Source organism: Panicum hallii, chromosome 9, assembly GCF_002211085.1.
Source record: "Panicum hallii strain FIL2 chromosome 9, PHallii_v3.1, whole genome shotgun sequence".
Lineage (NCBI taxonomy): Eukaryota > Viridiplantae > Streptophyta > Magnoliopsida > Poales > Poaceae > Panicum > Panicum hallii.
The window spans coordinates 7867329-7893159 of NC_038050.1; the positions used below are offsets into that span (position 1 = coordinate 7867329).

The 25831-nt window shown below is 44.0% G+C and overlaps 3 protein-coding genes across 5 annotated transcripts; 2 read left to right on the forward strand and 1 right to left on the reverse strand.

The window, feature by feature from the left end:
• Positions 1-1403: 1403 nt before the first annotated feature.
• LOC112874363 lies at positions 1404-9319 on the forward strand. Of its 2 annotated transcripts, XM_025937645.1 has the most exons (7): positions 1404-4680; positions 5026-5124; positions 5222-5255; positions 5334-5509; positions 6796-7587; positions 8099-8296; positions 8929-9319. In XM_025937645.1, exons 1-6 carry the CDS (start codon positions 1501-1503, stop codon positions 8294-8296), a joined length of 4479 nt encoding a protein of 1492 aa, XP_025793430.1. In that variant the 5' UTR covers positions 1404-1500; the 3' UTR covers positions 8929-9319. The 2 variants fall into 2 exon arrangements, with proteins under 2 accessions (XP_025793430.1, XP_025793429.1); XM_025937644.1 differs by having other exon boundaries at positions 5222-5509.
• Positions 9320-10726: 1407 nt separating this feature from the next.
• On the forward strand, positions 10727-15898 carry LOC112874364 (putative disease resistance protein RGA3). Of its 2 annotated transcripts, none has more exons than XM_025937646.1 (4): positions 10727-12011; positions 12737-15089; positions 15206-15301; positions 15407-15898. In XM_025937646.1, exons 1-3 carry the CDS (start codon positions 10926-10928, stop codon positions 15229-15231), a joined length of 3465 nt encoding a protein of 1154 aa, XP_025793431.1. In that variant the 5' UTR covers positions 10727-10925; the 3' UTR covers positions 15232-15301; positions 15407-15898. The 2 variants fall into 2 exon arrangements, with proteins under 2 accessions (XP_025793431.1, XP_025793432.1); XM_025937647.1 differs by having other exon boundaries at positions 15206-15297.
• A 259-nt stretch (positions 15899-16157) lies between these two features.
• Positions 16158-24387, reverse strand: LOC112874367 (plasma membrane ATPase 1-like). Its single transcript, XM_025937650.1, has 21 exons — positions 24188-24387; positions 23121-23240; positions 22890-22988; positions 22632-22769; positions 22391-22525; positions 22118-22297; positions 21817-22023; positions 21589-21708; positions 21400-21519; positions 21192-21314; positions 20996-21100; positions 20030-20174; positions 18721-18885; positions 18379-18617; positions 18263-18295; positions 17840-17921; positions 17572-17732; positions 17211-17396; positions 16937-17119; positions 16680-16852; positions 16158-16425 (listed from the first exon to the last, which is right to left on the reverse strand). Exons 1-21 carry the CDS (start codon positions 24239-24241, stop codon positions 16329-16331), a joined length of 2865 nt encoding a protein of 954 aa, XP_025793435.1. The 5' UTR covers positions 24242-24387; the 3' UTR covers positions 16158-16328.
• Positions 24388-25831: the final 1444 nt, after the last annotated feature.

Here is a 25831-nt window from a genome sequence, read left to right on the forward strand (position 1 = left end):
TTTTATCTCCCAAGACCCTCGGACTCTAACGGACCCGATGGGCCTCCGCTCACCCCGCCCTGATCGAGGGCGCTCCAGCTCGTTCTTAGCTGGTGGGCCCCCGTCGCGTTGCGCTATAAAGACAGGTGGGGGCCAGCGGCACACGACACAAGGTTCGTCGCCGCCGCCACCCCACCGACACCGTAACCCTAGCCGATCTAAAGGAGGCGCAGCAGCAGCGGGAAGCTCCATCGCCGGCCACCGTCCACACCTTCGCCTCGATCCCGAGCCCGTGGACGCAACCTGAACTTCTGCCACCACGAGCACCTGCACCGCAGCCTCGGCAACCGCCAGCACCAGCGCCGCCCGACCATGGCGGGCACGTCTGCATCGCCCGCGACGCAAGGGCACGAAGGTATAACCCCGTGCCCCTTCACCCCTCTCTCTCTCTCTCGCTCGGATTGTTTTAGAACCACAAGAGATTTTCCGATCTACTTCATGCAGTAGCCGATCCATTACTAACAAGTACCACTTGCCAAGACCTCGGGATGTGCAGGCCAAAACATGTCGCCGTCAAATGGCGCCCCTGGTGATTACTCCGAGCTGAAGCTGGGCAGTGCTTTCTTTACCACGTCCAGTCGTCCAGGGTTCCACTGTAATAGCTCACGTTTTGGGTTCTGCTTCTGCACCACTCTAATAACTCAGGAGTAGGAGAGTGCACACGATACAAGGATGCTCGTTGGATATCCGGTCAGGGAACTGGATGGTTGTGCCAAATCTTTGGACACCGCCACAAATAGCCGCTGATGTTGCTGTCGCTGGTGTCGCTGGCCTAGGCAAAACAACTCTAGCTCAGGTGATTTTCAAGTTTCAACGATAGCCACTCGATGACATGGATGTACTGTGCAGAGTGGTAGTTGCTTGGTGATAGTTTTCGGGGGCATTTCTGGAGACAAGGATCTGCTTCAACGCGAATTGAAGCAAGTAGTGAGGTACAGGGATTGAATTGAACGTGAACTAAAAAAAAAGGCTAAAAATATTTCCGTTGATTGGCCACTACTCTGTGTAGCTTCTTGTTCCTTTACTTTTAGACGTGTGTAGCTTGTTGATTGGCCGGAGATATAAAATCTGACCGGAGGAAGTAACAGAAGCTGCAAATCGAACTAAAGGACCCAAATCCCCAGATGAAGCATGCATTTCATAGTTGAATAATGAACCCAATCCCTAGACATTAACAAAGTCATAGCTGAAGCATGCATCTCGTGCAAACTGACATTCTCTGCACAAATCCCAATCCAACCAATACTCATATGCAAAACCGTCCACCGCGGCCCACGGCCCACGGAGCCCATCCTTGTTCCGCTGTGCTCTCCTTCCTACAGAAGTAACCGGGGAGAGGAAAGCGTGAGTGGGTGACAGCCAGACGAGGTGGTTGCGACTCGTGAGCTTCCACACTGATCGAGGGTTTAGGGTTTTCCCCTCCCCTCCCCTCCTCCTCCCCGAGCCCCCGCCGCCACCGGCATGGCTGGGGCGGGGGACGAGGACGAGTTCAAGGACGCCTTGGCGGCCGCGGATTCGCCACCTTCCTCGCCGTCGCTCGCCTCCAAGCCCAAGCCCGCCGCTGCTGCTGGGGGCGGTGGTGGCCTCGGGAGGAGGCTGCTCTCCTCCATTCCTATCCCCGCCTCTCTCTCCGCCGCGATCGGCCGGTTCTCCGGCCCCAAGCCGCCGCCGGCCAACGTGGGTCTCGGCCTCCTGCTCCACGGGGACCTCGCTACCCCCGCCGACGGCTACGGCACCCCTGCCTCCGACGCGGCTACGGCTATCAGCAGCCCCCACCTGCCCCCGTTGGCTTCTCTCCAGCGGCAGCACGGGGAGGATCAGGTTGCTATGCTTGGCGCAGGTGTGGGGGAGGAGGGTCTAGGGCTAGTACCGGCGGAGGAGCAAGGGCGGCCTACAGCTGAAGATCGGGAGCAGGAAGGGGTTGCTGTTGATGGGTGCTCTGCGAACAGAAATGATTTCTCTTTGCGTGGTCAGGAGGAGGAGGGGGAGCAGTGCCATGGTGATGAATTGGGGGTGGCCGTGGACGGTTGCATGGTCCAAGATCAAGAGGAGTTGGTGGAGCAGGAAGGGGCCCCCAAGGATTGTGCTGCTGTGGTGGAAGATCAGAGTAACAGCACTGCTGTAGAGCAATGCGCCAGTGACGAAACAAGGGCAGTCAAGGATGACAATGCTGTGGAAGTAAAGGAGCAGGTGACAGACCAAGAAGGTGCTGTTAGCATACTGTTTGCAGCCGAGGATGGCATTGCTGTGGGATCGCAAGAGGAGGATGATGTGCTTGTGGCAAAGCATGGTGAGGATGTTATTTCTGTACAAGATCAGCTTGAGGTGGTGGAGCAGTGCACTGGTGATCAATTGAGAACAACCACAGACGATAGTGCTGGGCAAGATCAAGATTTGTTGGAGCAAGAAGAGGCAACCGAGTATTACACTGTTCTGGGAGCTGTAGAACAATGCAACAATGATGGGTCAAAAGAGGTGAAGGATGTCAATATCATGGAAGAAGAGGAGAGGGCGGTGGAACAAGAAGGTGCTCTTGGCATACTGGATGCAGCCAAGGATCTTTGTGTACTGGATACAGCCAAGAATGGTGCTCCTGTGGAACCTCAAGAGGAGGATGTGGTGGTCAAAGAGCAAAATGAGGATGTCATTTTTGTACAAGGTCAACATAAGGTAGTGGAGCAGTGCACTGGTGATCTATTGAGAACAGCCACAGATGATAATGCTGCACAGGATCAAGATGTGGTGGAGCAAGAAGGGGCAACCGAGTATTACACTGCTGTGGAAGCTGTAGAACAATGCACCAATGATGGATCAAAAGCAGTCAAGGATGGCAATGTTGTGGAAGAAAAGGAGAAGGCCGTGGAGCAAGAAGTTGCTCTTGGCATTCTGGATGCAGCTAAGGATTGTTCTACTGTGGAATCACAAGAGGAGGATGATGTGGTGGTGGCAGAGAAGAGTGGGGACAACATTTCTGTGCAAAATGAACATAAGGTGGTGGAGCAGTGCACTGGTGATCAATTGAAAGCAACTGCTGATGATAATGCTACCCAAGATCAAGGAGTGCTTGAGCAAGAAGTGGCAACCGAGTGTTATACTGCTCTGGAAGCTGTAGAAGAATGCGCCAATGATGAATCAAGAGCAGCCAAGGATGGCAATGTTGTGGAAGAAAAGGAGAGGCCGCTGAAGCAAGAAGGTGATGTTAGTGTACTGAATGCAGCCAAGGATAACATTATTGTGGAATCACAAGAGGAGGATGTGGTGGCGGCAGAGCAATGTGAGGGTGACATTTCTGTACAAGATCAACATAAGGTGGTGGAGCAATGCACCAGTGGTTTGAGAACAACCATGGATGATAATAGTGCAGAAGGTCAAGAGGTGGTGGAGCAAGAAGGTGCCGTTGTTGATAGGGACTCGACAACCTATGGCATTGCTGTTGAAGATAAAGAGAAGGAAGTGAAACAATCTGCTTGTGACGAATCAAGAGCAACCAATGATGAAAATGCTGTGGAAGCTAACAAGAAGATGATGGATCAAGAAGATGTCATTGACAAACATGGTGTGATCAAGGATGTCAGTGCTGTGGAGTTACTAGAGGAGAACAGCGTAGTGGTTGTAGAGCAAGGTGGGGATGCCATCACTCTACCAGACGAGGGTAATGTGGTGGAGCAGTGCACCAGTGATCAACTGAGAGCAACCATGGATGATAATGCTGCAGAAAACCAAGAGATTGGGGAGCAAGGAGGTGCCATTGTTGAAAGGGTTGTGATTACAGATGGCATTAGTGTTGAAGATCAAGAGAAGGAAGTAGAGCAATCTGCTGGTGCTGAATCAACAGCAACCAAGGATGAGGATGGTGTGGAAGATAATGAGGACGTGGTGGTTGCAGAGCAAGGTGGGGTTGAGATCTCTGTAGGAGATGTGGGCAATGTGGTGAAGCAATGCACCAGTGATCAGCTGAGAGCAAACATGGAAGATAATGCAGCAGAATGCCAAGAGGAGGTGGTGGAGCAAGAAGGTGCCATTTTTGAAAGGGGTGCGACCGTAAGTGGCACTACTGTTGAAGATCAAGACAAGGAAGACGAGCAATCTGCAGGCAACGAATTAAGAGTAACCAAGGATGAGAATACTGTGGAAGATGCCATTGACAAACAAGGTGCAACTAAGGATGGCAGTGGTGTGGAGTCACAAGAGGAGGACGTGGTGCTTGGAGAGCAAGGTGGAGATGGCATTTCTGTACGAGATGAGGGTAATGTGGTGGAGCAATGCAGCAGTGATCAACAGAGAACAACCACAGATGATAATTCTGCAGAAGATCCAGAAATGGTGGATCAAGGTGTTGCTAGCATACTGGGTGCAGACAAGGTTGACATTGCTGTGGAATCGCGAGAGGACATTGTGGTGGCAGAGCAAGTTGAGGATGGTGTTTCTGTACAAAATCAAGATAAGGCTGTGGAGCAATGCACCAGTGGTCAACTGAGAACAAGCACAGATGGTTTTGCTGCGGAAGATCAGGAGGCAAGCAGGGAGAATATTGGTTTTTCTACACGATACCCACAGAGGCCTGGTAAACTGAACTGCCGTTTTTACATGTCAAACGGGAGCTGCTCATATGGGTCATCATGCCACTTCAATCATCCACAGGTAAAATTGGTCAACTTCTTATCTCTTTTGGCTTTTTAGTGCCATCCTTATTCATCTTGTTAATGATATAACAACCAACCATCTAATATAATGTCTCCCTCCACTCGACTTGTTCTACATGTGTGCATGCATCTTTGACCTTCAGTATATATTTTTCTCCATCTAAATTTGAAGGGGATGATATAAGTGCTGACCGTTATTTGCAGGACGTGTCGTATACTGATGTGGACATTAGAAAGTTGGATAATACCTGTTCAATGCTTTGTTTTTCATTTGCTTACCTTGTATTATCTGGCATAACTTTCGTCCTTTTTTTAATATTGAAATGTGTTTTCATCACTACAGCTCAAAGCAACACTGGAAGTTTCAAATTTCCCCTCTGAACAAAGAAATCGTGAAGTTGAATTTCTGGAACTGAACCGTGTTGGCCTCCCCATTCGAGAAGTATGGTTTTCCTGTTCCCTTATAGTCATCTAAGTTGGTTGGGAAACTTATGCTTTGCATTTAAAGCTGCTTAAGCTTAATTTTGTTCTTTGATCAGGGAGCAAGGAAATGTACCTATTACATGCGTAATGGTACGTGCAGATATGGAAAGAAATGTTGTTTTAACCATCCAGAGCAAGTCCTTGATGTTCAACTTCACATGCCAACAGGGTGGGATGATACTAACTTGCAATCTTCCCCGCACTCAAAGAAATCAGCTGAACATACAACCATAAATGACATATCATCTGGCTCTGAGATTCTTCCTCCAAACATACTTCGGATGCTTTTACCTCCTCAGAATGAGCCTCCTTGTACAGAAGAAAAAGAAATGAAGGTGAATAAGGTACATCCATACATCCTTTAGCTATTGATCATTATATGTCATGGTAGATTAGAATATTCATTTTTCCATATATTGGAATACTGCTATATGTTTTTGAGAATGAGTGGATGTTTCTTTATTTTTCATGTAGCACATCTGCTTGTATATGGATAAAGGTTCTTCCAATCTTCAATGGAATTGCGTTTACACTTTTAATTTTTTTTTTGTTCCTTTAGGATGTTATCGACCCAAAACCAAGTCACATGACCTAAGAAACCATGTCACGCTGCTCACATGTATTTTTGTGATGGTGATCATACAAACATTTGGCACTATGTATCTTCCGATATTTGTCGAATCTGGAAAATTGATGTTACTATACTGGATGCTTGAGTTAAAATATAGACCTGAACCTTCATTTAAAAAGGCATTCTGAATATCTTATATGACTAACCTGAGGCCTGTCCAAGTTCATTTTCTTAATAGGCTATCACTACCCTTGTATAGTTGTATGCTGTTTCAGTGTCGACACTCTTTTAGAAAAGAGTTTAGGTATTACTTATTAGACATTGACACTTGTTTATTTTCCTTCCCTTGACACTGGTTGAAGTTTTATACTTTTGCAGAGGTGCGGGTACCCTAAAAGCAGGGTCTATCATGACCTAAATTTGAATTTGATGTAGGGCATATTTAGTTAAGAACTGCCTTAGGATGTTATGGACTGGGTAAAGGGTAGATGGGTAGGAATCTGACTGAGAAATGGGGTAGATTGGTTTCTTAGCAGACAGAGGGAGAAGGAAGCCTACGGCAGGGAGACAATTTCTGGTGTGGGGATATAATCTATTATCTTTTTGAGAAACAGATGGAGGTACATGAGGGCAGAGGGGGTACAAGGGATCCTGAACATGAGCCCCTAATAACAATCCATATTTTAGCTAAGGAGATACAGTTCTCCTCTGAACAGACTATACAATACTCGAAAGCAACCATTGGGCAAATTCTCATGTGCTGTACTGTATGCCATGTATTACCCAAGACCCCTGACATAGTGAATGGACTTTTGCAAATTTTTTATGAATCACCTTAGGGACTTGCAGTTTCTTCTTTCATATGGATTTGGCATCTGAGCCAATGTGTTTCACAATTTTGCACGCTGCTATTAGATCCTTACATGAGACATGCATCCTTCATATTCAAGTGAAGTAGATTTGTCACTGTTGCAATTTTGGAATGCCACCTGATACTCTTGTGAACTATGGCTATGGCATTGTATTCTTGACGATTTTTTTCTCATCTGCTTTAAGTAGGATCCCGATTGGCCATCTGCTTCAGATGATTCTGATGGGTGCTGTTCAGCAGACAGTTCAGATGGGCCTTTGTGCAAGCAGGAACACGTGGACTATCCTGAGAGGCCTGAATGCCCTTTCCTTCAGAGATTTGGTAATTGTAAGTTTGCATCAGCATGCCAATACTATCATCCAGAAGACAAATTTCCAAGTAGATACAATCCAATAGACAAATTCCCAAGTAGATACCATCCAAAAGACAATTTCCAAAGTAGATACCGTTCAAAAAGAGACCCACCACTGGCAGAAGAACTGAAGGTTTATCCTGACAGACCTGGTGAACCTGAATGCCCCTTCTATATGAAAACTGGGTCCTGTAAATTTGGGGCAGACTGTAAATTTCATCACCCAAAGGATTTAACCCAAAGCATGCAGTGCCCAGGAAGTCCAAAAAGGTCGGTTGCTGCTAATGAACACAATCCAGCAGCTAGAATCCCAAGCATACATGGCCCAGCAAGTCCAGAACGGTCGGTTGCTGCTAACGAACACCATCAAGCAGCTAGAATCACACTACAGGACCATATGCACCAGCAACAAAAATATCCTGCAAGACCTGGTCAACCAGATTGCCGGTACTACATGCAATTTGGGACGTGTAAATTTCAATCAGCATGTATGTTCAATCATCCAAAAGATAGACTTTCAAGTGGGTGGCATCCGGCACAATGCCCATTCTACATGAAAACTGGGACATGCCAATTTGGATCAGCTTGTGAATTTTCTCATCCCAAAGATCAGTGTTCAAGCACAGGGGTATGTATTTTTTATTGATGGTTAGTTCATTCAGTGGTGGCTCTTTTTTTACATGAACGTCCAGGAGACCTATGGGTCATTGTATTAGAGATATAGTACTTTTATCTTCCCTTTTATTTTGCAGTAGTACCTATTGGTAGTAGTTCTTTCATCTTCCCTTTTATTTGGTAGTTCTTTTTCTGAAGCATTGGAGAAGGCACGAGCTAATAACTGAACACACGTTTTCAAATTACCTTAGGGGTTCTGATATTCTTTAATTGGTTTCCAATTATAGTTATACTGATGATTTAATTATCTGTAATGGAGATAAGAAAGCATACACAAGCTTCTGTACTTTTATTCCTGATCTGATGTTTATGCAAAGAACAACAAATGTTATTCCCACATGGCCTCTAGGGGTTGTAGAATTAGTGTAATAGTGTTCACAAATTTTGTCACATTGTGACGTCAACAAAAGTAAATGGTTTATCGTTCCTTTCTGATACTGAACTGCGACACTGTATTGTTTCAGGAAGCAATTGGTGATGGTACTGACTATGAGCATGATTTCGTCACGAAGTCGGAGAATGTTCTGCAACAACAGGAAAAGACAATATATCCTGAAAGACCTGGCGAACCTGAGTGTTCTCACTACATGAAGCATGGCTACTGTAAATTTCAGAAGAGCTGCAAATTCCATCATCCGACATACCGTCTTTCAAGGACATAGGTATACACCTTTATGTGGTATCTTTTTTTTCTTGGTATTGAACGTTCATATAATTATGACTTACGTCTTTGCGGGTTTTTTATGTGTGAAATTTTCAAATAAATATGCTTTACAGCCTAGCAGTTAAGTAAAAAGATGAAACAGCCTAGCAGTCAAATAAATTTTATGTGTTTGTGTAGCAAAAGAGTATATACGCATGGATTGAATCAATATTAATTTTTGGCAAGTGGGTTGCTGTTACCCAAATATCAGCTACTACCTTAATTATTGCATGATCGCGTAGGCACATAGCATCTGTTTAGTTACTCTCGCATAGTATCCTTTCTGGGTATTGCATATGCTATTTATCTGGAAACTGGCATACAAGAATGGCACCAGGAGTGGCAGATCCCTTTTGGCATTGCTGTTTTGGACTCCTTGTCTTGTCTTCTACGCAACATGACCCAGAATTAAAGTTGGTCTCCGTTGTGTATTGCATTTGAATCATCAGAGGGTGGTAGCTGATGTTTGCACAGCACATAAGCTGCTGCAACTGACATGTGGAAACTAGTTATTTCACATCACCGTAGCTTTCACTTGTTCTGCCCCTCATCTGACTGATTAATCAGGTGTTTCGATTGCCTTGTTTGCAGGACAATTTCGCCACTACCACTTCTGTAGCTGACTCAGGTGGGGGTATGACTGGCTGTGGCTGATGATTGGAGGAAGTTTTGATGATGGAACATAAATGCTTGTAGGGACGTAGCTTGAACCCTAGTCTTCCTTGGTGAAGGGATCAATTAGTTCATGTTTATGTTGAATTCCTGCCCTATTCGTCGTCTAGAGTTCTCGCACCGGATGTGAACTGCCTGGTGGCTCCCAACGCCCAGTCACTAATGCCATTTAACGTTGATGCGACCTCCCTGTGTTGTTAACTTGAGGTTGCGAACTACGCAATTGGCATGCAGCTCTAGAATCTAGATGCCTGCACTGACCGAAGATTGTGATCATGGCCAGATTAAAATATCGGACCATCTTTTGTAATGTGCGTTCTCCTATCGTTTTGTTTGTCCTTCGCGATCTTTGTTGTTTTCGTGTGTACGCGACAAGCATGCATGTGTTCGTTGCCATGAGCCTGCTGGCCAAAACTGTGAATAGTGGTTAAGTTGCTTGATTTTTTTTTCACCGGTCGGTCGATCGGTCCTGCGAGTATGGAGTCTTCTTGCACGTGTTGAGGGCTTGAGATTCGTTCTGGGCTAGATTGTGCTGTGCGCAATATTCTTGACTCGAACTGATTGATTCGAAGTGGTGAATGGTGCCGAAACTTGTCAAGATCGTACATTGTTGGCTTCTAGACACAGTTCTCTGCCGATCAAAGCGTCGGCATGCTCGTGTTCTGGAGTTGAGGGCTTCAAGCCCCATCCGCGGTCACAAACCTGCCTGCCCTTCACAGATCTTTTCCTCTGAGAAATTAAAGCCTCATCGGGCCATACCCGTGTTCAAGAATCAGGACTCCAGGGAACGCCAGGCCCAACCGCGCCAGAAAAAAAAACTCGAAGATGCAACAGCTACTCAGCCAGCGCCGCTAATCGTTTGAGGCCACGGCAGTAACGTTTACAGAACGGGAGAAGGTCGCACACCACTCAAGAGAGCAGCTAAAACAAGAGAAGCACACGAGAAGAGGCAACAAGCGACAAGATGCCATCTAACACGCAGAACATGTCGCACTGACGGGCAAGATTACTGGAGCAGACTCCGAATGAACATCCTCTAGGCCCCTTGAACTTCGAAAACTGGCTCTGGCGATCTGGCCTGCAAACGCAAAACATCAGCAGGAAGAGCCAGTGGTTACTGCTTAGGTTAACGTCGCCGTCCCTGTTACATACACGAGGTGCCCGTACGTCGGTAGGCATTGTCCAAAGTTTCAAGGAAAGTAGAATGCTTCCGATCATGCACATCATGAAACAATTAACAACTTAAAGCACCGATGCGCGGAAGAGACGGTGCTCCTAAAACAGATCTTAAAGCACAAAAGTAAACGTAACGGGCATCTGACTTATTGCGGTTCTGTGCAAGTGGCTACCGCGAAATCATCGGTCCTGCTGCCGCGTCTCCACAAGGATATATATATTCCTCTTGATGGTGTGTGAGTGTGACTTTGTAGACTTGGAACGCACTCACCTGTGCCTGTGTACCACTCAAGTGCCTGCACACTTTCTTTTTGCGAGGAAAAGTGTGTGTGTACACATCTTACCTATAACTAACTAAAAAGATATCTTCACTAACATTATGAATGAAACCAGTAGCCAGTGAAGAGAGCAGCAGTTATCAGGAAGCAATTGTAAAGGGTGACGATAGAGTTCTTTCAAAAAAAAAAAGGTAGAGATGAGTAGCTAGCTGGCATAAGCAGCTAGCCTATTGCAAGACCACTTAGACCACATGTGTCTCCGGCAAAAGGACAATGATGACAATATAGCACAATACAAATATAAAAGTGGGGCACGGGCTGCTGGGAACTGCAAGTTCACCTAGCAATCAACAATTCAGCATGCTCTTATCTACAAAGCCCCACACGAGCAGCGCGGGGTAGAAGCACCCATTTTACCCCGCGCCCTTCTCAATCTTGACGTCGCTACTCCATCCCCTGGTCATGGCGGCGGTGCTGGACGCCTTCGCGTCCAAGCTGGCGGAAATCCTGGCGGGCATGGCGAAGGAGGAGGTGGAGATGCTCCTGGGCGTGCCGGGCGAGATCACCAAGCTCGAGACGACGCTCGGCGACCTGAGCAGCATCCTGGCAGACGCCGAGAGGAGGCGCATCCGCGACTCGGCTGTGGAGCGGTGGGTGAGGGAGCTCAAGGATGTCATGTACGACGCCGATGACATCCTTGATCTCTGCCAGATCATGGAGGGCGGAGAAGGTCCCTCGTCTTCAGCTGCTGCTCCAAAAACCACTCCAGGGTGCTGCAACATCTCGAGGATGCTCTTTTGCTTTCGCAACCCCGTCGTTGCACATGAGATAGGGAGGAAGATCCAGGCGGTCAACCAGCGATTAGTGGCCCTTGAGAAGAGGAGCTCTCGCTTTGGATTCATCACCCAAGCCATCAATTCATCAGGTCATTATGCCAACAAGTCCACCAATCCTTGGTCTGACGGCAACCGTAACACTGGGCCGGCCTTCATTCAGTCCGAAATTGTTGGCGAGAAGGTTGAGGAAAGTAAGAAGCAGCTCATCGACCTGCTTATCAAGAAGGTGGGCACTCACACTGGATCCAGTGGAAGCAATAATGTAGCTGTTGCTGCGGCTATCACTGGCGCTGGTGGGATTGGTAAGACCACTCTTGCTAGGATGGTTTTCAACGACGCCACGTTGGTGGAAAGTTTCGACAAGACGGTTTGGTTGAGTATCAATAAGGAGGTCAATGAGATTGCTTTGCTACATAGAGCTATAGCTGCTTTTGGTGGGGATTATGGTGGCCTTGCAGCAGACAAGGCTCTGCTGGAGCATGCTTTGAAGCAAGTAGTCCGGCAAAAGAAATTTTTGTTGGTGATGGATGATGTGTGGAGCGACAAGGTGTGGAACGAGCTGCTTAGAGTACCGCTCAATGATGGTGCTTCTGGCAGTCAAGTTTTGGTGACAACAAGAAATGATGGAGTTGCCCGCATGATGAAAGCACAGTATCTCCACCGGGTTGACAAGCTAGAAACACAAGATGCTTGGGCTTTGCTAAAGAAGCAGGTCAGTGACTTTTAGTATTGCACTAATCATTTTAGGTTGATTTGCATACAATTGTGTGCCGCGTATCACAAGTTACATAGAAAAATAGAGGTCCTCTGGCTTTAGAGTCACGTTATATCTATTAAAGTCTAACTTTATTATTTTAAACTTTTATTATCTAAGTATCTTACTAGCAAATATGCCCGTGCATTGCTATGGAAAGTCATATAAATATATTTATTAACATATAAAGAATTATATATTATACACCATATGTATTTTATAATAGTACAGTACGTGTCGGTTAGAACTTCAGTCTTTTTTATTTTACTTGTCAAATGCTAATTCTAAAGACTGTTAACTCAACATACGGTCACCCGATTTCCGATTAGGACTCCAATTCATGGATCAAGGAATCATTGCTTGCTTTAGTAATTTAGTAATTATAGAGGCAGAGATTATATACAAGTTACATGCAAGATGTGTTCCGTGTCTAAATTTACGTGACTAGGCTATTGTAGATGGTTTTTATGTTGGTATAAGAAACAAAGGTAGTCATACTGTGTATTTAGCGTCATCGTCATTACGTGCTATCCGCTACATCAGTGATAATTACCAGTAATGCTCTATCCTCTATTTATTAGCTTTGAGTCTAATACACTACAGTAACTCCAGAAAACCGAACTAGCACATGTTATTTCTGACATTTCTCTGTCACACGTGCTGCTGCATTTTCTTTTCAACAGCTAGTATTGAATGAGAGCGACGAAGCTGACGTTGATGGCTTGAAGGATAACGGGATCAGAATTGTGGAAAAATGTGATGGCTTGCCATTAGCAGTTAAGGTGCTTGGAGGACTTTTGCTCAACACTAGTAGAACAAGAGATGCTTGGGTGGATGTCAGTAACCACGTGACATGGTCGATGGAAGGAATGGATGATGACATTAACAAAGCAGTCTATTTAAGTTACGAAGAATTGCCTTCACACTTGAAACAATGTTTTCTGTTCTGCTCTCTTTTCCCGAAAGATGAATTACTAAGCTTTGGAGTTATTTCACAGCTTTGGATCGCAGAAGGTTACACAGACAACAAACTGAGCTCAAAGCTACCAGAAGATTTGGCGCTTGAGTACTACAAAGAATTGATTTCAAGGAACCTCTTAGAGCCTGACAAAAGAAGCTATGATCAATTAGGATGCACCATGCATGATGTTGTTCGGTCCTTTGCTCAGTATATAACAAAAGACGAAGCTGTACTTATTACTGAGGGACAGGATGTCAGGAGAACTATTGGTGGTACTTCAAAACTCCGTCACCTATCTATCTCAAGAAGGCCAGTAGAATGGGATGCTTTGAAAAGCCAAACCTCGCTTAGAACACTAATGCTATTCAGAAGCACCACTACTGTTGAGCCAAAGGATTTAATGAACAACATCTCTGGCCTACGAGTACTATATCTTGATAATGAAAATCCAGTTGAGCTCCCAGACTCCATATGCCGTCTCAAACATTTAAGATACTTGTGTCTTTCTCGGACAAGCATATCGATGATCCCTCAAGGCATAGGAGATCTAAAATTTCTACAAGCCCTTGAGCTCCGTGGGTGCACAAATTTTTCTCAACTCCCTAACAGTATCCTAAAGCTGCGGAAACTAAGGTCACTCAACTTTAGCGATACGGCAATCACCTCGGTTCCTCGTGGCTTCGGAAAGCTAGAAGATTTGGTTCGCCTGATGGGGTTTCCAACACATTCCGGTGATAGCACAGATGTCTGGTGCAGCTTAGAAGAACTAGGACCTCTGTCAAAGCTCAAAGTACTGGGTATAAGAGATCTGGAGAAGGCAACATCTGGTTCTACGGCTGCTAAAGCAATGCTTACTAGTAAACATCACCTGACAAACTTATATTTGATATTTACCAGCAAGCTCGGAAAGAACGGGGAGGTCGAAGACGATATCGGCGAGGAGGAGCACGAGAGAACAGAGGAGGTTTTGGCTAACCTCTGCCCTCCAACTTGCACGGAAATACTGGATATCAGAGGCTACTTCGCACGTGGGTTACCGCAGTGGATGAGAACCATGTCAGCCTTTGGGAGCTTAAGGCGGTTGGCGCTGGGTGACTATGCATGCTGCACGCAGCTGCCTAATGGATTGGGGCAGCTCCCCTTTCTTGATTACTTTTGGGTCGACCGTGCTCCGTCCGTCCAGTGTGTTAGGCATGATTTCCTCCATCCCTCCTTGGGTGGCGAAGCTGATGGCAAGGACAAGGGACCAAGGCTACCAGGAACACGGAACAATAATCCGAGGCAGCCTCATCGTATTTCGCGTGGTGCTGGTGTTGCTTTTCCCAAGCTGACAAGACTGGGATTTCAAGGCATGCTGGAATGGACGGAGTGGGAGTGGGAGCAGCACGTCCCAGCGATGCCTGCTCTAGAGGCGCTTGTGATCAATAACTGTAAACTGCAACGTCTTCCAGCAGGACTTGCGCAGCATGCAAGCCGGTTGAGAAAGTTTGACCTGACCTATGCCCAGCACCTGATCTCTGTAGAGAACTTCCCTTCACTAGTCAATCTTTGGTTATATGGCAACCCAAGGCTGGAGAGGATCAGCAACAACCCAAGCTTGCAATTTATTGACATTAGCAATTGCCCAGCACTGAAGGAAATGGACGGCCTGCCATCCCTCCGGAGCCTGGAGTGGTGGGATTTGGGTGCTGAAGCACTCCCACAGTACTTACGAGAGGCAAACCTAAAGAAGTTGCGCGTAGATTGCAGCCGAAGCTTGCTTAAACTGATAGCACTACAAGATGAATCCTCCGAGTGGGGGAAGATCAAACACGTCCAGCAACTAAAAGCATACGGGCACAAGACAGAGGAGGAGGAACCCGACCAATCGTCGCAGGAAGATGAGGAGGCCAATGAGGAGGAAGCCAACCAATTAGAAGAAGATGAGGTCGAAGAGGACACTATCCAATCAGAGGAAGAAGAGGATGCCGATGAGGAGAAAAACAACCAATCAGAAGAAGATGAGGAGGCCGAGTGGTACATCTACTATACCAAGGAGCCGTATTCCTTCAACGCATACTTGGGCGAGTCCACAGGTGACTTCATTATCTTCGACCTACTCGGCGGTTTTATAGTTGTAAATCTCTGTAAGTCGCATAAAATGGATTCGTTTGCCAAATTATATGAACTCGTTTGTCTTGATTTTGCCCAGGAATAACACAGGAGTGCAAAGAGTAGATGAATCTTCAGACTGCTAGGACAGGAGCATTCCAGATTGGTATATGCTCATATGCTGCTATGCTGGTAGGTACGTATGAAATGCCAATTGGTTGTTATTATTTGCAACTCCTATCATTTTGGTCATCTGTTTCCTATTGTAACATTATTTGAACCACATAACATGTTAATTCAGGAGCAGGAAAAGGTTTGGACCTGCTATTGTCGTAGCGGTACGTTTGGTAACCCAAACCCGAGGAGGAGGAGAACGCATGGTGCCTGAAACCCAGCAGGAGCGCACACGCGGATTGCTCCGGGCAGCCGTTGCGCGCGCTGTGGCACTGGCAGAAGGCAAACGGCAGGAGGCCGGAGGCGCCCAGGGGCCTCAAGGACAGGGCGAGGGAGAGGGGTACCGGGCACACGCCAAAGCTGAGCGAGGCGGCGTCTGGCCGGAACGCGATCCCAATTCCCACCATCTTGTGATTGTGATTCTCGAGTTGTGATACTATCCTCTAATTTCTGTACCCCTCTGTTATCTTTTGACAGATGCGTGTCGCTTCGTCAAACTTTCTTCAGTTTGATCATTAGTGTGCTTCAATGTTCGATAACAAGCGCGTCTATTTAGGACCTTATTACAGATTTGACAGGATAAATACTAAGCATATCACAAGGGGTTTTCAGGGCTTCAGGGTCTGATTAACGTACGCTTCAGCTGTGGTGCTGAGATAGCATTATTCTTCTTCTTTTCTGAGAACAAGGGAGGCGTGCCACGCCTACTACTCGTCACTGATCATCTGAACATCAGAAGCAACTCTGAGCAGCTGACCTGATGGCAGCAGCATGGACGCGCGTGCCAGAAACGAGAACAGCCGAACGGCATTTGCAGGGGAGATCTGACGACATCTCCTCCCCCAGATGACAATACACAGGCATCGCATACACATAGGTGCTCAACTGACAAACATCAGTTCCCGTTATGTACTGTATGAACTATATTGATCTGTCGATGGCCCAGCTATGGTAAGTAAAGAACGACAGCCAGCTACCAGGACTAGCTGTTCCTCTGCGAGAAACAGATATTATATGTACTCAACTCAGGGCATATAACTAGGAGTTCGTCACACTGTGTACGACTGCTGGATGGTGTCGATGTCAAGGCCCTTGAGCTTCACGACCGACTCCACATGTCCCTTCAGCGTGTGAAGCTCCCTCAGCCTGCAAAGAAACAATTAAAAAAACCCACCAACATCAACATTAATTATACATGTAATGCGTACTGGCGATATGCGAATTGTTCCAAGGGGTGAAAGATATTCAAAAGCGTGCCCCCGAGTATCAAAGAATTGGATGCAAATGGGGCCAGTGCTACTAATATTAGCCTACTATAAATAAATATCCACTGACAAAGCCTACTATAAATATTCGTATCAGTACTCTTTTGCAAATTATCTCAGCGGTTTTGATCTTACCTTGCAATCTCAGCCCTCCGTTTCGCCTCTTCAGCCATTTGATTCAGCTCGTTCACCCTCTCTGGGAACAACTTGGCATCTGGTGGCTGCAGTCCGTGGAGAGTCCTCTGCGCGTGTGCCCACTTGAGCTCCCTCTCTTCCTTGCCAAAGTCCTTCTTCCTAGTAAATGCAATCTGCACGAAACCAGCAGTTAGTCATAGATGCATGCAATTAAGCCAAATAACTGATGTTCATGGCAACTCGGTATTGTATCTTACTCTTTGCTCGATGACAAGATCCCAAGCTTTCCCGCTCAGAGCATATCGGATGAGGAACTTGAGGATATCAAGTGGGAAGTAAAAGACGAGATTGTAGAGCCACACAACACCGGCCCAGCCCCATCCAATGCCTTTGATTGAAGTGAACCCCCAGCTAGCGTATACAGCAATCAATGTAGCTATCTGCATCCAAAGGGAAGAACTTGGTCAATGGGGCTTGCTCCGGTAGCTGAATTTTATCAAGTGGTGCACAGCAAGAGGGTAGAGAGCATACCAACTGTGCAACCAAGAAAGCAAACACTAACAGGAAGCCTGGGCGCTCAACAAATGACCAGCTGCGAGACCTTGTGACAAAGATGAGAGCCTGACTGATAGTGCTAACTTGGAGATATACAGCAGAGGCAAGTTTCTGGTAATCGTCTTGAGCTGTCTTCTCAAGGCTTTCGACATGAAAGATCCTCTAAAATATCATTGAATAGTAAGTCAATGCATGTCTCAGAACCAATCTCAAAACTCAATGCTGCAGCACTAGCTTGATAAACCATTTTGTTATTGAAATGATTAATAGAGGTCGCCTAAGTCATAGAGATGTTTCCAACAAAAAAATATTTTCTGGCACTTTTCATGATCCTTACAGGGAAAAAGTTTGTCTTATATGCAGCCCAGAAGAAGATAACGGTCATCACTGCCAAGTATCCACCAAGCACAATTCCAGTAGTGAAAATCTCAGCCAGCTTCCAGCTGTCAGGTAGCGGCGAAGGTTTTACTCGATCCTTTGATATTGTCATTATGGTACCTGTTCATACCAGACAATGGTTCGGTCAGAATGAAATGATGTTTACTAATTTCCACCATCATACTGTGACAAACAACAAGAATGAAGGGAACAAGAAAGGGATGTACCATCATTTAGAATTGCAATAATCAGGACCATAAATGGTGGGAAATCAAACTCCCATATGAGGGCAAGCAGCATAAATCCAAGCTGTTGAATAAAGAGCAACCAAATGCATTAGTAGCAGACAATTCACATAATTTTAAGGATCAAGATGAATATACCACACAGGTCACCAACTGACCATCACTTATAGTAGGGGAAATCATACGCTGGAATCTAATTAAATGTGTGATTCTAATTAACTTGCAGCATAACGTTAACAATTAACCAGATTAAAAAACATTAACAACCAAATTTAAGTAATCAAATAAATACAAAAACACATTTCACACATGTATGCAACAGCAAAATATGAAAATAATGTAGTCAAAGGAGGGCCCATGAACTTGGACGACTTCTAGTCCTAAAGATAAGTCAAGAAAACATACCACAATACGTATTGTAATCGAGACGGCATAGATCTGCAGACATGAAGGTGGATTAGAAAAATAAAATAAACATCTTTTCCTGAAAAGATATTTCAGTAGGTTTCCTTCTGACATACAGTGTAGTTCTTCATGCGCTGGAAAATTGCCCTGCTGGTAAGAACAGCGCTAATGATCACACTCAAGCCAGGCTCTGTTAGGACTATATCAGAAGCACTTCTGGCTGCATCAGTTGCATCAGCAACTGCTATACCAATATCAGCTTTCTTTAGGGCTGGAGCATCATTTACTCCATCACCAGTCATTCCACAAATGTGTTTTCGTGCTTGCAGACGTTTTACAATCTCATATTTGTGCTCTGGAAAAATGAAAAACAAACAAACTCACTCTGCTATCATGCTATCTATTCTTCTTTCCACTATGTACTCTTTGTTTTTACCTGCTATTGAATTGAAACATACCTGGGAATACACCAGCAAAACCATCAGCCTTCTCGATTAAATCATCAACTGGTAAAGCAGCAATAGACTCATCCTTGTTCTGTCCCAACAAAGCAGAGGAAGGGTACATGTTAGTACCCATCCCTAAGCGACGTCCTGTTTCCTTCCCAATTGCTAGCTGATCACCTGGAAATAAGAAAATAAGTATGATCCGCATCAGATGGACAGAAAAAATTATTAGAATAAGAGAATAGAGGTTCATCATATATCCAATAAAACATCCGGTGCTATAGTTCATTTAAGTGTTCCAACTCCCTATTCACAGTTAATTAACAGAGACAAGAAATATTATATGCACAGTGTGAACTTGTAAGCCCATCCTTCATGCATTTAGGAAAGTTATTCAGTGGCAACCCTCTTTGGTGGAATTGTGAAAACCTCTCCCAAAAACACATCTAAAATCACGCATGCACAAGTTTCAAAAAACTTTTGCATGCTTGTACAAGATCATCTAGCCTACACAGTAAAACTTTTGACAAACCACTCTTTTTTTGAAAAGCTACAAACCACTCTGATAGGATGCAACTGTAGCACAGGTTTGCTGAAGCAAACTTAGGCACATAACCTTGACGCAGAAAGTAGGGACATTGTAAAGCAAAATAATGCATGGCTACGTTGTCCCAATACTTTGTGTAGGGCATGATATCCCTATACTGCCACCAAAAATATAGAAGAGTATTTTGCATGATAATAACTCATCAGGACCACGAATTTTTCATTGGCATATTACGATTTTGTAGATCCATCCAGAGGCCTAATACACAGGGATGAGTTGCAGTGGCCTCTCAGCAATTGGCACAAATGCGCCAACGATTTTTTTTTACCTAGGCACATGGGTGGCGATCTAGTCTATGGATTGATAGTCATTAGAATGCTTGTTCTTCTCTTCAAAGTAGGCTGTGTGCTTTTCTAGCAGAGGTCGGGAATTTATTCAAGCATTGTTGTATCACCTCGATGCAATGCTACTTGATATTAATAAAATTTCCCTTTTCGAAAAAAAAAGATGCATCCTGCCTGTTCTCAGCAGCCAACATGGTAGATCAGGATCCTTATACCTCCAGTGCACCATCCTACAGAACAATTGGATCTAAAATATGCTCTGACAAGGCAAATCCCAGCGATTTTGCTGACATAAAGGCTCATACAACCCCTGAAAATTATCTATATTTATGATTTTGTCCTTTTCAAAAAAAAAATAGAGTGACATTGAAGGCATGGCATCTACGAAATTGGATTGTCTGAAAATTGGAAAGAACACCAAAAGCTGTACCTGTGATCATTTTCACATTAACACCAAGGTTCAGTGCCCTTTGTATTGTTTCGGCACTGTCATGCCTTGGAGGATCAAAGAGTGGCATAAGAGCAACGAAATGCCATGGCCCACCAGGACTCTCTTTCCTTCCATCTGGCACTTCCTACATGACAGAATAGAACAACCATCATTAAAACAAGGGAAAAGTCCGGTTTACAACCTCGAACTATCACAAAAGTCCGATTTTCAACCTTCAACTACAGAACCGGATGACAAAGGCCATCCAACTATCAAAACTGGGAAAATTTGGCCCTTTAGGTGGTTTCTATGGTGGTTTTCCATTTTGTGAGAATTAAATATATTCAAATTTAAACTAAAAAAATCATAAGTAATTCATTTTAAATCAAAAAAATACCAAATAGGTATCAAAAGTTTTCTAAAAATGTAGCCTATCTATTGGCACGATACTTGTCAGCTATCCAGATCCAATTTTCTTATATTCATAATATTTGGTTGCTTGTAGTTATGCCTATTATTTTTGAATAACTAAGATTCAAATAGAACAATAATAGATAGGTTACATTTTTAGAAAAAATTTGGTAGTAGTTTCATAGTTTTATGATTTAAAATGAATCAGTTTTGATTTTTTAGATCTAATTATAAATTATAATTTTTTTTAAAAAATACGAAACCACCTTCAAAACCACCCTAAGGGCCAAATTTGTCCGGTCTTAATAGTTGGATGGCCTCTTTTATCCGGTTTTGTAGTTGAAGGTTGAAAATCGGACTTTTGCGATAGTTCGAGGGTGTAAACCGGACTTTTCTCTTAAAACAACATAGGACACATACAGAGGATGATCTGAAGAGAAGTCGTGCAACAGCCATAACTATAAAATAGTTCTGACTACTACCTACTCTACACTTAGCTTAGATTCTGCAAGCTTTAAGTGCACTGTGGATGACTATTCTTCGAAGTTCACCCACCTGATATGCTACAGCAAGTGATCGAAGTCCACGCTCAGCAAACTTGTCAATTACAGCATGAACTCTTCGTTCTATCTCTGTCTTGTTGTAGGCGAGGTTGAGAATCTGCATGCCATTTTGATAAATAAGAACATGCTATAAATGATAAGTATAGGTCATGCTTTTGGATCTATGTTGCAATCCAGTTTTTGTATACCTGTTCTGGCGCACCTTTACTAACACGGTACATCTTCCCATCACTATCAATGTATGTCAAGGCAGTTCTTTTGTCAGTTGGATTAAATGGCAGGAAATGAACCTCTTGAATACCAGCACGTGCCTGTGGGAAAGATTGTTAGATGTTCCTATGGTCGAATAAATAAGACTGGCATACCTATTTCGTCCCTATTAGACAAGCAATATACCTCTTTTGGATCAGCTAGCATTCCAACTATTGCAGTATCAATAGCATCTTGATTTTCTACTCGGGATGCTCTAGCAGCCATCAGAATTACTTGGTCTTGAGTCACGTCCCTTTCAAAAATCTGAACCAAATTTTTTTAAGTGTTTTAAGGTCAAACATAAAGGACAAAATGATTGTGTTCAAGTCTAACCTCAATGAGGTTCTTGTCCACGGTGAGTTTATTCAGGGTCAAGGTTCCTGTTTTATCACTGCAAAGTACATCCATACCAGCCATCTCTTCAATTGCAGTCATTCTTTTTGTTATAGCTCCCTGCAGGAAAAAAAAAGAAGAAAAGGCAATAAAGCACATAGTATTGAAGTTTTGGGCCTTCTGGCCTGGTTATCACTTGATTAACACTGTCGCCAAAGGGATGCAAACCTGCTGAGCTAAGCGATGAGACCCAATTGCCATGGTCACTGACAAAACTGTTGGCATTGCTATGGGAATGCCTCCAATGAGAAGCACCAAAAGATTGTCAATTCCAGGACGATATGCCCTATGCTGGATAGGGTACATGACAATTATCTCAACAAACATCCCCACAGCAATTGAGCAAATACAAAAGTTCCCAATGGCTGTCAAGACCTGCAATAATTGCATGACAACAAATGCAATAATTTAGTGATGATTCAAAAGGATACCATCAAATATGAGTGCATGTGAGGCTTTTAAATCTTACCTTCTGAAAATGGCCAACTTGATTGGTGGAGTCGACAAGATGTGCAGCTTTCCCAAAGAAAGTGTGGACACCAGTTGCTATCACAACAGCCTCAATCTCACCCTGCTTGACTGTTGAACCAGAGTAGACGCCATCACCAGGACCTTTGGTGGCTGGCAATGATTCTCCAGTTAACGCAGACTACAAATAAGAGAAGACAAAAATGTGAGATGAAGAAACCTAGTAGGATCAAATAAAATGTCAAGGTGACTAAATGTCAAAGACATTAAGGACCTGATCGATTTTCAAAGGATCTCCATCAAGGAGCCGAGCATCTGCAGGAATGATATCTCCAAGTTTAATGCTGATGATGTCCCCAGGCACAAGGATGGCTGCCTCTTCCTCAGTCCAACGGCCATCACGAAGAACCTATCCACCAAAACACAACATTGGTTCCAATTTTCAAATAGACATCACAAAGATTATATACGGAGAATACAGTGAAATGTCACAAACTAAGTGGATAATTAAGGACCTTGGCTTTTGGTGCAAGACGAGCCATAAGTGCCGCAGCAGCATTCCCGGCATTATTTTCCTCAATGAAACTGATAGTTGAGTTGATGAGCAGCAGCGTGATAATACCAACGAAGTCCTGCCAGTCTGGTGGCTTCCCCTGATAACAACAAATATATCATCTATTGTTAACAGAGCAGAATGTAAACTTCACTCATCACCAATCACTAAAATAACAGAAAGCAAGGAACTTAATAAGATTGTTTTTCTTAGTCCTTACCCCACCATTGGCCAGTGCGATGGCCATGATAGCTGCAGCCTCCATGACCCACGACAGTGGATTCCACATGAACCCCAGAAACTTGAGAAATTTGCTCTCCTGCAGCCATCAACAGTCCAACTGAATGAGAAATTTGAAGTAACACAGGGAAGTGAATAATTGTTCACTCTGATAATCAGGAAGAACAAAATATTTCCCAAGAGAAGACCAAAGAGGCCAGAAAACCCTGACCTCCTCCTCTTCGAGCTTGTTGGGACCAAATATTTGCAGGCGTTGCTGCGCCTGCTCAAAAGTGAGCCCCCCATGGTTGCATCTCAGATTCTCAAATACTTCCTCAAGTGGGATGTTCTCCTGTAAAATAATCATAACAACAGCTTTTTACAGGCCATACAAAGGCGAGCAATTTAATTATCATGATGAAGATCAAAATAAAGGAGAAAATATAATGCTAGTTTCAACTAGCCAGTGTGCAACCTACTATTGCTACCAACCAAACCCAATTCCATCAGAACAAAACTAGTTCATTTAACCAAATTTTAGTAAGAAAAAAGAAAACGGAAGTACCAAAAAGGGACATCACGAAATTAAAGCAAGACGTCAACAATCAACATATTCATACCAGCAAAGGGATATCATGATCGCAAAGAGTAGTAAGAAAGACGTCAACTTATGCATACAGGCAAAGGGATGCCATGACCAGAAAGAGTAGCAAAGCCACAGAACTCTAAAACTAGTAAGCGCGATAAAGAAAGAACTGTATTACAGGTACGTCACCTAGAATTCTGGATTTTACAAAAATTAAAAAAGAAACCATCCCAGTTCTGCCACCCACCGCACCAGCAGAACAAGAACTAGCAACCCGGGAGCATCTTGCCCTCTTCACATCTCCAAGCACAACATGAATTTGCAACTAACTACTATCGCGTGATCCAAAAACATATAACAACAAGATTCTACAACATCTCAACATGAACATAAACCAATTAATTCTTGGAAAAAAAAACCACGAACTGGACGTTCACTTCTGCATATCACCCAGGAGATCAAGAATTAGCTGACTAATTCTCCAACCCTGCAATGCTATGGCCACCACGTTTTTGGCAAGTAACCAAACCGCATCGCACATGCCGATTCCACTACAAGCCCCAGCATCCTAGAATCCATAAAGATAACAAGAACCAAGAAATGAAACCGCCCGTGCTACCGCTAATCCAAGAATAAAGATACGCCCAGAGGCAGCCTTGTCCGGACATTCCACTACGATCCAAGAACCGCCGCAAGAGAAAGCCAGTGGTTACCAGGTCGACGGCCTCCTTGAGGACGGCGTCCAGGTTACCCTCCTTGTCGGCCATGGCGGCACCCCTCTGATCCCCCCCTGCTCGCACGAAGCCACTCTGTTCTCCTTCTGCTCGGCAACTCCCCCGTTTGGACTTATATGCGGAGTTCTAGAGCATTGTAAATAGGCAGGGGTCCTCTGTGCGTGAGGGAGAGTGAGCGAGTGACGAAACCTCTGGAGCGGCGGATAGAGTAAGGAGGAGAGAGTGGGTTTCCACGCGGCGCGGAAGAGACAGCTCGAGAAGAGAAGGTGGAAGAAAGCAACAAGAAATGAGTTCGAAAAGAAAATCGTAGAGGGAATGAAAAGGGTAGGTAAAGGCAGGAATTTGGTAGGAGAAAAGTGGTTTTACGATGGAATCGGATCTTCTGCAGCTCTTAAACTAGTGATCCCATGTGGTGTGTTGTATCTTGAATATTGGAACCGAAACTGTTGAGTCTCTGACAAACGATGACATAGCCGATGGCATTAGAACCAAGCATTTCTAGATTTCTACAGGAAATCTTGATCGATATTTCTGTGTATGTTAAAAAGAAATCTGAAGAGCGGCTGATGATTGAACTCTAAATCCCTTTATTTCAGGTTCATAATCGTAAGCACAGCATACATAATAAACAATCAAGAAGTATATACTGCAAAATACGTCTTTACACATATGGTTGCATAATATATTGCCTTTAGTTTCTGATGTAAATTGCATATAATGCGACTTAAACAGAAAGACCACAAAGCTGTGAAGTTAAAAAAAATTATATTCAATGGACAAAATATTTACAGTATAAATTATTCCTTCTGGTCAAATATGCTGAGATACTTGATGTTTGGAGAACATAAGGTAAACTTATGAAATTTGATTGTCAATACCTTTAGTTCAGAAAATAAAAGGGATCGTATGTAAGATTGTTCTTGAAAACTACTTCCATAATCCCACAAAAAGCATTAGATTTATAAATATATTTGTTACATATGGTATGGTAGCAAAAGTCAGGCCATCAACTATATTTTTTTTCAGGATGGTTAATATCCAATCTAACTAAGAGTTTTCGAAAATTTGCTCTAGCTACTTGTTCCTGCCCTACTATCTCTTAAGTCATCCAAGAATCAGAAGCTTCTACTTTGGATATCTTATTTTCAAAAAAAATTGAAGTAAAAGAAAATATTTTCATAAAATAATTGAGGATAGTTATCATATCCTACTCTCGTTCATAAAACAAGAACTCTACTTGAGAAAGCAGGAATTTGTTCCGAACCCATTAACCCAAGAAACAAACAAACTACTAGCTAACAAACTCAAAAAAGTTCTTACTTTCTAACAGCTTCTATGCTCTCTTTTTGTTCCAGGTTAACTTACATTATCCAAGAAAAAATACCCACCAATCCTATGTCCATTCATCATTTATCCAAAATTCTAGCTGAAGCACCAAAACAAGAGCTTCTGTGCTGTCAGAATACGAGTGATTAATGCGCCTATAACTTCTAGAAAAAGGTTGGATTCGGTTCCTGTCGTTGTTGAGGAACAAGTACAACGTAGTCGTAGCATTTACACTCTCTTCAGTTATCAATTGGGATCTGAATTATGTGAGAATGAAACAATTGACAGTTCCCCTAT